Source organism: Salmo salar, chromosome ssa03 (genome assembly GCF_905237065.1).
Source record: "Salmo salar chromosome ssa03, Ssal_v3.1, whole genome shotgun sequence".
Lineage (NCBI taxonomy): Eukaryota > Metazoa > Chordata > Actinopteri > Salmoniformes > Salmonidae > Salmo > Salmo salar.
This window is the reverse complement of record NC_059444.1, coordinates 93,369,405-93,381,904: the sequence shown is the minus strand read 5'-3', so window position 1 is coordinate 93,381,904 and position 12,500 is coordinate 93,369,405. Positions and strand designations below refer to the sequence as shown.

General features: G+C 47.8%; 1 protein-coding gene across 4 annotated transcripts in view; it reads right to left on the bottom strand.

The window, feature by feature from the left end:
• The window catches only part of LOC106602019 (glucagon receptor), a 273,403-nt gene that overhangs the window by 29,923 nt on the left and 230,980 nt on the right, over positions 1-12,500 (bottom strand). For 3 of the 4 annotated variants that reach the window (XM_045715820.1, XM_045715819.1, XM_045715818.1), the window contains exons 3-9: positions 10,795-10,891; positions 10,076-10,183; positions 9,784-9,878; positions 5,072-5,178; positions 3,792-3,960; positions 3,025-3,184; positions 910-970 (exon numbers count right to left, since the gene is read on the bottom strand). In XM_045715820.1, coding sequence (XP_045571776.1) covers positions 910-970; positions 3,025-3,184; positions 3,792-3,960; positions 5,072-5,178; positions 9,784-9,878; positions 10,076-10,183; positions 10,795-10,891 — 797 coding nt within the window. Of the gene's footprint in view, positions 1-909; positions 971-3,024; positions 3,185-3,791; positions 3,961-5,071; positions 5,179-9,763; positions 9,879-10,075; positions 10,184-10,794; positions 10,892-12,500 lie in introns of those variants that run through there. The other variant, XM_045715821.1, reaches the window with a different exon arrangement.

The window sequence follows — 12,500 nt, the reverse complement described above, 5'->3', positions numbered from 1 at the left end:
GGTTATACCACCAGTAGTACTACTCAGAACTGGTTTGAACCAGTAGTACTAGTCAGAACTGGTTTGAACTAGAGGTTATACCACCAGATGTACTAGTCAGAACTGGTTTGAACTAGAAGTTATACCACCAGTAGTACTCGTCAGAACTGGTTTGAACTAGAAGTTATACCACCACTAGTACTAGTCAGAACTGGTTTGAACTAGAAGTTATACCACCACTAGTACTAGTCAGAACTGGTTTGAACTAGAGGTTATATCACCAGTAGTACTAGTCAGAACTGGTTTGAACTAGAGGTCATACCACCAGTAATACTAGTCAGAACTGGTTTGAACCAGTAGTACTAGTCAGAGCTGGTTTGAACTAGAGGTTATATCACCAGTAGTACTCGTCAGAACTGGTTTGAACTAGAGGTTATACCACCAGTAGTACTAGTCAGAACTGGTTTGAACTAGAAGTTATACCACCAGTAGTACTAGTCAGAACTGGTTTGAACTAGAAGTTATACCACCACTAGTACTAGTCAGAACTGGTTTGAACTAGAGGTTATACCACCAGTAGTACTAGTCAGAACTAGAAGTTATACCACCAGTAGTACTAGTCAGAACTGGTTTGAACTAGAAGTTATACCACCACTAGTACTAGTCAGAACTGGTTTGAACTAGAAGTTATTTTGTTTATTTGTATCATAATTTCTCTCCTTTCTCCTGTCATAGAAATTGGGTCAGGGAAACATAGGTGAGGGAGAGAGAGAGTGACACACGTTTGAAGGCACTCATACACCGGGCAGGCACACACTCACGCATGCAGGCACTCACACACTCATGGAGGCAATCAGTCACTCATGCAGGCATTCACTCACTAATGCAAGCACTCACTCACACACGCATGCAGGCACATTGAGAACTTACTCCTCATTTTCATACAGGTATTTCACCATCACCCAGGGCACCAGGAAGATGAGCGGGGCACCTGCAGAGAGAATCACATTAAATACACCAAGACAAAAACTCATAGACTACCTAACCCTGAAGCTGACTATTTCTCTAATATCTCTACTACCTAACCCTGAGACTGACTATATCTCTAATATCTCTACTACCTAACCCTGAGACTGACTATATCTCTAATATCTCTACTACCCAACCCTGAGACTGACTATATCTCTAATATCTCTACTTCCTAACCCTGACCCTGACTATATCTATAATATCTCTACTACCCAACCCTGAGACTGACTATATCTATAATATCTCTACTTCCTAACCCTGAGGGTGACTATATCTATAATATCTCTACTTCCTAACCCTGAGGGTGACTATATCTATAATATCTCTACTACCTAACCCTGAGACTGACTATATCTATAATATCTCTACTTCCTAACCCTGAGGGTGACTATATCTCTAATATCTCTACTACCTAACCCTGAGACTGACTATATCTCTAATATCTCTACTACCCAACCCTGAGACTGACTATATCTATAATATCTCTATTACCTAACCCTGAGACTGACTATATCTCTAATATCTCTACTTCCTAACCCTGACCCTGACTATATCTATAATATCTCTACTTCCTAACCCTGACCCTGACTATATCTATAATATCTCTACTTCCTAACCCTGACCCTGACTATATCTCTAATATCTCTACTTCCTAACCCTGACCCTGACTATATCTATAATATCTCTACTTCCTAACCCTGACCCTGACTACATCTATAATATCTCTACTTCCTAACCCTGACCCTGACTATATCTATACTATCTCTACTTCCTAACCCTGACCCTGACTACATCTTAATATCTCTACATCCTAACCCTGACCCTGACTATATCTATAATATCTCTACTTCCTAACCCTGACCCTGACTACATCTATAATATCTCTACTTCCTAACCCTGACCCTGACTATATCTATAATATCTCTACTTCCTAACCCTGACCCTGACTATATCTATAATATCTCTACTACCCAACCCTGAGACTGACTATATCTCTACTACCTAACCCTGAGGGTGACTATATCTATAATATCTCTACTACCCAACCCTGAGACTGACTATATCTATAATATCTCTACTTCCTAACCCTGACCCTGACTATATCTATAATATCTCTACTTCCTAACCCTGACCCTGACTATATCTATAATATCTCTACTTCCTAACCCTGACCTGAGACTGACTATATCTCTACTACCTAACCCTGAGACTGACTATATCTATAATATGATGCACTATTGTAAGTGGTTGTTCCACTGGATATTATAAGGTGAATGCACCAATTTGTAAGTCGCTCTGGATAAGAGCGTCTGCTAAATGACTTAAATATCTATAATATCTCTACTTCCTAACCCTGACCCTGACTAGATCTATAATATCTCTACTTCCTAACCCTGACCCTGACTATATCTATAATATCTCTACTACCCAACCCTGAGACTGACTATATCTCTAATATCTCTACTACCTAACCCTGACCCTGACTATATCTATAATATCTCTACTTCCTAACCCTGACTATATCTATAATATCTCTACTTCCTAACCCTGAGACTGACTATATCTCTCATATCTCTACTACCTAACCCTGAGACTGACTATATCTCTAATATCTCTACTACCTAACCCTGAGACTGACTATATCTCTACTACCTAACCCTGAGACTGACTATATCTATAATATCTCAACTACCTAACCCTGAGACTGACTGAATCTCTCAAATCTCTACTATCCTGACCCTGACCTGAGACTGACTATATCTCTAATATCTCTACTTCCTAACCCTGAGGCTGACTATATCTATAATATCTCTACTTCCTAACCCTAAGACTGACTATATCTCTAATATCTCTACTTCCTTACCCTGAGGCTGACTATATCTATAATATCTCTACTCAGGTGTCTGGCTACCAAACAGATTACCAAATGCTCTGTCTTCTGGTATATAATGTGTTGCTATGCTGTGACAAACACACAACCTCCCCCCCTCTCCTCCCCCTCCTCCCCCTCCTCACCCCAGCCGATACACAGGTAGATGTTGAAGTAGTTTCTCTCAGTGAACACGGTGATGACCAGCAGGTTGTGGAGGTAGATGCCTTCCACCAGCAGCCAATAGCTGTTAGCCATGATACTGTACTGCATCATCACCACGGCGATACGACACCCCACCGCCGTCTACAGGAGACAACACAAAAAGACGTTTCAAGACTTAACAAAGCCCTTATAATCCTCCAGTATGGCTAAACAATGCTTATAATTATAATCAAACCCTTATAATCCTGGTCAACTCAACTCAACACACCCACCTTGTTGTTAACTGACCACTTTACCTGACCCTGGTCAACTCAACTCAACTCAACACACCCACCTTGTTGTTAACTGACCACTTTACCTGACCCTGGTCAACTCAACTCAACACACCCACGTTGTTGTTAACTGACCACTTTACCTGACCCTGGTCAACTCAACTCAACTCAACACACCCACCTTGTTGTTGAATGGCACTACTTTACCTGACCCTGGTCAACTCAACTCAACACACCCACCTTGTTGTTAACTGACCACTTTACCTGACCCTGGTCAACTCAACTCAACACACCCACCTTGTTGTTAACTGACCACTTTACCTGACCCTGGTCAACTCAACTCAACACACCCACCTTGTTGTTGAACGGCACTACTTTACCTGACCCTGGTCAACTCAACTCAACACACCCACCTTGTTGTTGAACGGCACTACTTTTGACCACGACCCTTTCAGACAACAACAACAACAACACACCTCGTTGTTGACGAGCCACTCCACCTCATAGTGTGTAATGTCCTGGTCCTGTCCGATGTTGACGTTGGGAGCCTCCAACATGGCGTCCTTTATCAGAATGGACAGAGCACGCAGGATGAAGGATGCAAACAGGTTCATGTGGATGTTGTTCCTCATACAGTGAAGCTTCCTGTAAGGGGGGGGGGCAGTGTGCTTCCTGTTAGGGGGAATGTCAACTACAGCAGAGTTAATATAACAAAGATTAAAGGATAAAGAAATGGAATTAGAATATGTATATCTGTATGGTTACTGTCAATAGGTGGCAAACATTAAGGTCAGTGGAGCTACCTTGCTTCACTGACATGTCCATTCAAATCAGAAATGTTTCATTGACAAGAAATACACACCTTTCTACCTCCATGAAGAGTGGTGGGTGGCTGAGAGGACATGGTGGGTGGCTGAGAGGTCATGGTGGGTGGCTGAGAGGACATGGTGGGTGGCTTAGAGGACATGGTGGGTGGCTGAGAGGACATGGTGGGTGGCTGAGAGGACATGGTGGGTGGCTGAGAGGACATGGTGGGTGGCTGAGTGGATGAGACGTCACGTGTCTGTCTGTCTGTCTTTCCTCTTTACGGTCATGAGGTGAAGGCTACCTGATCATGGTGTGTATGTGTCTCTGTGTGTGTGTGTGTCTGTGTGAGTGTGTGTGTGTGTGTGTGTGTGTCTGTGTGTGTGTGTGTGTGTGTGTGTGTGTGTGTGTGTGTGTGTGTGTGTGTCAGTGTGTGTCTCTGTGTGTGTTTCTGTGTTTGTGTGTGTCTGTCTCTGTGTGTGTCTGTGTCTCTGTGTGTCTGTGTCTCTGTGTCTCTGTCTCTGTGTCTCTGTGTGTGTGTCTCTGTGTGTGTGTGTATGTGTGTGTGTGTCTCTGTGTGTGTGTGCTTGTCTCTGTGTGTGTGTGCTTGTCTGTGTGTGTGTGTGTGTGTGTGTGTGTGTGTGTGTGTGTGTGTGTGTGTGTGTGTGTGTGTGTGTGTGTGTGTGTGTGTGTCTCGGTGTGTGTGTGTCTCTGTCTGTGTCTCTGTGTGTGTATCTCTGTGTGTGTGTGTGTCTGTCTCTCTGTGTGTGTGTGTGTGTGTGTGTGTCTGTGTGTGTGTGTTTCTGTGTGTGTCTCTCTGTATGTGTGTCTGTGTCTCTGTGTGTGTGTGTGTGTGTGTGTGTGTGTGTGTGTGTGTGTGTGTGTGTGTGTGTGTGTGTGTGTGTGTGTGTGTGTGCGTGCGTGCATGCGTGCGTGTGTGTGTGTGTGTTACCTGAAAGTGATCAGGACTCCGAGCGCTAACACCAGAGCCCCCAGAGACAGAGAGTAGCCCACGGTGTACATGGTCCGGAACTTCTTGAGGATCTGACCATAGTGAGGCTACAAACACACACACACACACACACACACACACACACACACACACACACACACACACACACACACACACACACACACACACACACACACACAAACAATAACAAACATTGCATTCGGAAAGTATTCAGAAATCTTGGCTTTTTCCACATTTTGTTACATTACAGCTTGTATTAAATTAAATGGTTTCCTCATCAATCTACACACAATACCCCATAATGACTTTCTTGCAAATTTATTAAAGATATACAACAGAAATATTACATTTTCATAAATATTCAGAGCCTTTGCTATGAGACTTGAAATTGAGCTCATGTGCATCCTGTTTCCATTGATTAGAGTCCACCTGTGGTAAATTCAATTGATTGGACATGATTTGGAAAGGCACACACCTGTCTATATAAATCCCACAGTTGACAGTACATGTCAGAGCAAAAACCAAGCCATGAGGTTGAAGGAAAGCTCCAAGACAGGATTGTGTCGAGGCACAGATCTGCGGAAGGGTACCAAAACATTTCTGTAGGTCCACAAGAACACAGTGTTCTCCATCATTCTTAAATGGAAGACGTTTGGAACCACCAAGACTCTTCCTAGAGCTGGCCATCCGCCCAATCGGGGGAGAAGGGCCTTGGTCATGGAGGTGACCAAGAACCAGATGGTACTCTGATAGAGCTCCAGAGTTCCTCTGTGGAGATGGGAGAACCTTCCAGAAGGAAAACCGTCACTGCAGCACTCCACCAATCAGAACTTTATTGTAGAGAGGCCAGACGGAAGCCACTTCTCAGTAAAAAGCACAACAGCCCACTTGGAGTTTGCCAAAAGGCATCTAAAGGACTCTCAGACCATGGCCTGATGAAACGAAGATTGAATTATTTGGCCTGAATGCCAAGCACCACATCTGGAGGAAACCTTGCACCATCCCTAGCATGGGGGTGGCAGCATCAGGCTGTGGGGATGTTTTTCAGTGGCAAAAAGTCGGACACTAGTCAGGATCGAGGGAAAGATGAACGGAGAAAAGTACAGAGAGATCCTTGATGAAAACCTGCTCCAGAGCACTCAGGACCTCAGACTGGGGTGAAGGTTCACCTTTTAACAGGACAACCACCCTAAGAACACAGCCAAGACAATGCAGGAGTGGCTTCAGGACACATCTCTGAATGTCCTTGAGTTGCCAAGTCAGAACCCTGATTTGAACCCGAACCAACGTCTCTGGAGAGACCTGAAAATAGATGTGCAGCAACCCTCCCCATCCATCTTGACAGAGCTTGAGTAGATCTGCACAGAAGAATTGGAGAAACTCCCCAAATACAGGTGTGCCAAGCTTGTAGTGTCATACCTTGTAACATCGTCTTTTCAGTTCGCTGCAGCTAGCGACTGGAACGAGCTGCAACAAACACTCAAACTGGACAGTTTTATCTCAATCTCATCATTCAAAGACTCAATCATGGACACTCTTACTGACAGTTGTGGCTGCTTTGCGTGATGTATTGTTGTCTCTACCTTCTTGCCCTTTGTGCTGTTGTCTGTGCCCAATAATGTTTGTACTATGTTTTGTGCTGCTACCATGTTGTTTTGCTACCATGTTGTTGTCATCTTGTGTTGCTACCATGCTGTGTCGTCATGTGTTGCTGCCATGCTGTGTTGTCATGTGTTGCTGCCATGCTGTGTTGTCATGTGTTGCTGCCATGCTGTGTTGTCATGTGTTGCTGCCATGCTGTAACGGCCGTCGTCAGAAAGAGACCAAGGTGCAGCGGAGGATGTGTTCATCATAAAGGATTTAATGAATCGCATGAACACTATAAAATAAACAAAACGACCAGCAACAGTTCTGTCCGGTTACACACTAAACAGAAAACAATCACCCACAAAAACCCAAAGGAAAACCAGGCTACTTATGTGTGACTCCCAATCAGCAACAACGAACTACAGCTGTGCCTGATTGGGAGCCACACACGGCCCAAAACAAAGAAATACAAAAGCATAGAAAAATGAACATAGAATGCCCACCCAATGTAACACCCTGGCCTAACCAAAATAAAGAACAAAAACCCCTCTCTATGGCCAGGGCGTTACAGTACCCCCCCCCAAAGGTGCGGACTCCGGCCGCAAAACCTGACTCTGAAGGGGAGGGTCCGGGTGGGCCTTCTTACGGCGGCGGCTCAGGTGCGGGACGTGGCCTCCGCTCCACCCTCGGTGTCGCCCACTTAGGTGGCGCCCCTGGCCGCGCTGGAGGACTGGTGGGCGACCCTGACTGCGCCCGCCTGGCGGGCGATTCTGGCTGCGCCCGGCTGGCGGGTGACTCTGGCTGCGCCCGGCTGGCGGGCGTCCCTGGCTGCGCCTGGCCGGCTGGCGGCCCTGGTGGCTCCGGGTTGGCGGGCGGCTCTGGCGGCTCAGGGCTGGCGGGCGGCTCTGGCCCAGGACTCACCAGGCTGGGGAGACCCACTGGAGGCCTGGTCCGTGGAGGAGGCACAGGACTGACCAGGATGGGGAGACCCACTGGAGGCCTGGTCCGTGGAGGAGGCACAGGCTTGACCAGGTTGGGGAGACCCACTGGAGGCCTGGTCCGAGGAGGAGGTACAGGACTGACCAGGATGGGGAGACCCACTGGAGGCCTGGTCCGTGGAGGAGGCACAGGCTTGACCAGTATGGGGAGACCCCCTGGAGGCCTGGTCCGAGGAGGAGGTACAGGACTGACCAGGATGGGGAGACCCACTGGAGGCCTGGTCCGTGGAGGAGGCACAGGCTTGACCAGTATGGGGAGACCCACTGGAGGCCTGGTCCGAGGAGGAGGCACAGGATAAACCGGGCTGTGGGGGAGCACTGGAGTTCTGGTACGTAGGCTCTTTACCCACACTCCAGGCTGAATGCCCACTTTGGCCCGGCACGGGCGGAACGCAGGCATTGGGCGAACTGGGCCCTCCCAGCGCCCTGGAGACACAGTGCGCAGAGCCGGTGCAGGATAACCTGGACCGAAAAGGCACACTGGAGACCAGACGCGCTGAGCTGGCACAATCCGTCCTGGCTCGATGCCTGCACTCGCATGGCACTTGCGGGGGGCTGGCCTATAGTGCACAGTGGCTATGAACGCGCACTGGAGACACCGTGCGCTTCACAGCATAACACGGTGCCTTACCAGTACCACGCTGCTTCCGGTAAGCACAGGGAGTTGGCTCAGGTCTACCGCCTGACTCCGCCAATCTCCCCGTGTGCCCCCCCCCCCAAACATTTTTTGGGGCTGCCTCTCGTGTCTGCTGCGCTCCCTTTCCTCATATCGGTGCCTCTCAGCTCTCGCCGCCTCGATCTCCCACTGCGGGCGGCGATAATCCCCAGCTTGAGCCCATGGTCCTTTACCATCCAGGATTTCCTCCCAAGTCCACGATTCTAGATAGCTCCTCTCCTGGTTCTTCTCCTTGCGCTGCTCCTTCCTCCGCTGCTTGGTCCGGTTTTGGTGGGTGATTCTGTAACGATCATCTGAAAGAGGGGACCAAGGTGCAGCGGAGGATGTGTTCAACATAAAGGATTTAACACCCATGAACACTATAAAATAAACAAAACGACCAGCAACAGTTCTGTCCGGTTACACACTAAACAGAAAACAATCACCCACAAAAACCCAAAGGAAAACCAGGCTACTTATGTGTGACTCCCAATCAGCAACAACGAACTACAGCTGTGCCTGATTGGGAGCCACACACGGCCCAAAACAAAGAAATACAAAAGCATAGAAAAATGAACATAGAACGCCCACCTAATGTAACACCCTGGCCTAACCAAAATAAAGAACAAAAACCCCTCTCTATGGCCAGGGCGTTACACATGCTGTGTTGTCATATGTTGCTGCCATGCTGTGTTGTCATGTGTTGCTACCATGCTGTGTTGTCATGTGTTGCTGCCATGCTGTGTTGTCATGTGTTGCTGCCATGCTGTGTTGTCATGTGTTGCTGCCATGCTGTGTTGTCATGTGTTGCTGCCATGCTATATTGTCTTAGCTCTCTCTTTATGTACTGTTGTGTTGTCTCTCTTGTCGTGATGTGTGTTTGGTCCTATATTTATATAATGTTGTATTTTATTTTTATTTTTTAAATCCCAGCCCCCGTCACCGCAGGAGGCCTTTTGCCTTTTGGTAGGCCGTCATTGTAAATAAGAATTTGTTCTTCACTAACTTGCCTAGTTAAATAAAGGTTAAATAAAATACCCAAGAAGACTCGAGGCTGTAATCGCTGCCAAAGGTGCTTCAACAAAGTACTGAGTAAAGGGTCTGAATTGTTATGCAAATTTGATATGTAAGTTGTTGTTATTTTATAAATTTGCAAACATTTCTAAAAACCTGTTTTTACTTTGTCATTATGGGTTATTGTGTGCAGATTGATGAGGGAAAAAATCTATTGAATTCATTTTAGAATAAGGCTGTAATGTTGGAAAATGTGGAAAAATTGAAGGGGTCTAAATACTTTCTGAATGGTCTGTACATTTAGCCTACACTCCTCAGTACACTCACGCTGATGAAAAACATGAATCAATTCTATACATCCTTTCCATCATGTCTATATCATATATTTTATCCACAGCATTTCCAAGCCTCACTCACAAGAGACACATCATTTTCACCTGAGCAGGATCATTAGCATCACACTCGCTAGTGTTCTTCTGGGGAACCCACTGGCCGTCCGCATCACACTCCCTGTACACCCAACCATGCTGGACTGGATCAGACACACATACAGATAGACTGTCACTCACTGACCCAAGCATACTTGTTACCCTTCACACTAACTTGACAGAAGTTTCTGATATTTGACTGAATTTGGTATTTATTGAACGTGATACACAAGCTATTCACCAATCAACCAACCAATCAATCAATTCATCAATCAACCAACCAATCAGCATCAACCTTCACCTTTGTGGTGCCAGGGCAGGTACCAGGGACAGGATACACTGACAGTAGTGTTGGGGAGTCCATCGGGCCAGCAGGCATACATGTCAAAGGTCCTGTTACACACAACACCTACAGGGAACAGTTACAGCACATCTCTTTATCTCCATCACTGTGTCCCCCTGTCCCTCTGTACCCCTGTCCCTCCATCTCTCTGTCCCTCCTCTGTCCCTCCTTTGTCCCTCCATCCCTCTGTCCCTCCATCCCTCTGTCTCTCCATCTCTCTGTCCCTCCATCCCTCTGTCCCTCCATCCCTCTGTCCCTCCATCCCTCTGTCCCTCCATCTCTCTGTCCCTCCATCCCTCTGTCTCTCCATCCCTCTATCCCTCTGTCCCTCCATCCCTCCTCTGTCCCTACATCCCCCTGTCCCTCTGTCCCCCTGTCCCTCCATCCCTCCGTCCCTCCATCTCTCTGTCCCTCCATCTCTATCCTACATGTCAAATGTCCTGTTTCACACCACACCTAGGGGAAACAATTACTGTAGATCAGAACACATCCTGTCCAATCAGATCTGTGAAGGGGAGGGAATATCTTCCTGGAATGAAAGATAGACATATATCTACTGCCACAGCCGACCCTCACCGGGAGAGCAGAACGGAGGACCTTCATCTTCCCATAATGCACAGTGCTATACAGTGTTTATGGTGTGAGTGTTCGTGCAGGCGTGTGCATGTGTTTCTCACCAGTGAGCGGTGGTTCTCTGCTGTTATTGCGGCTACACTCCTCCGTGTACATCACCCATCTCTGCATCAACGCCTTTAATGGCTTAGCTGGGGACACCTGGGGACAGACAGACAGTCAGTAAACAGATAGCCAGGGACACCTGGGGACAGACAGACAGTCAGTAAACAGATAGCCAGGGACACCTGGGGACAGACAGACAGTCAGTAAACAGATAGCCAGGGACACCTGGGGACAGACAGACAGTCAGTAAACAGATAGCCAGGGACACCTGTGGGACAAACAGACAGTCAGTAAACAGATAGCCAGGGACACCTGGGGGACAGACAGACAGACAGTCAGTAAACAGATAGCCAGGGACACCTGGGGGACAGACAGTCATTAAACAGATAGCCAGGGACACCTGGGGACAGACAGACAAGTCAGTAAACAGATAGCCAGGGACACCTGGGGGACAGACAGTCATTAAACAGATAGCCAGGGACACCTGGGGGACAGACAGTCAGTAACCAGATAGCCAGGGACACCTGGGGGACAGACAGACAGTCAGTATACAGATAGCCAGGGACACCTGGGGGACAGACAGACAGTCAGTAAACAGATAGCCAGGGACACCTGGGGACAGACAGACAGTCAGTAAACAGATAGCCAGGGACACCTGGGGGACAGACAGACAAGTCAGTAAACAGAGAGCCAGGGACACCTGGGGGACAGACAGTCATTAAACAGATAGCCAGGGACACCTGGGGACAGACAGACAGTCAGTATACAGATAGCCAGGGACACCTGGGGAACAGACAGACAGTCAGTAAACAGATAGCCAGGGACACCTGTGGGACAAACAAACAGTCAGTAAACAGATAGCTAGGGACACCTGGGGGACAGACAGACAGTCAGTAAACAGATAGCCAGGGACACCTGGGGGACAGACAGACAGTCAGTAAACAGATAGCCAGGGACACCTGGGGGACAGACAGTCAGTAACCAGATAGCCAGGGACACCTGGGGGACAGACAGACAGACAGACAGTCAGTAAACAGATAGCCAGGGACACCTGGGGGACAGACAGACAGTCAGTATACAGATAGCCAGGGACACCTGGGGGACAGACAGACAGTCAGTAAACAGATAGCCAGGGACACCTGGGGGACAGACAGACAGACAGACAGTCAGTAAACAGATAGCCAGGGACACCTGGGGGACAGACAGACAGTCAGTATACAGATAGCCAGGGACACCTGGGGGACAGACAGACAGTCAGTAAACAGATAGCCAGGGACACCTGTGGGACAAACAAACAGTCAGTAAACAGATAGCCAGGGACACCTGGGGGACAGACAGACAGTCAGTAAACAGATAGCCAGGGACACCTGGGGGACAGACAGACAGTCAGTATACAGATAGCCAGGGACACCTGGGGGACAGACAGTAACAGAATGAGTGTGATGAGTGCATGAGACAGAGAGACAGACAGGCAGAGAGACAGAGAGTCAGACATGCAGCGAGACAAAGAGACAGACAGACAGAGAGACAGAGAGACAGACAGGCAGAGAGACAGAGAGACACAGAGATAGACAGGCAGAGAGACAGATAGGCAGAGAGATAGAGAGACAGAAAGTGTTTAGACTACATCACTGTCTGCCACACAGGGCCCGTTCTCAGAGGGTCCTTCTGCCATGTAAAAACACATGTCTCTCCCCAACACTCT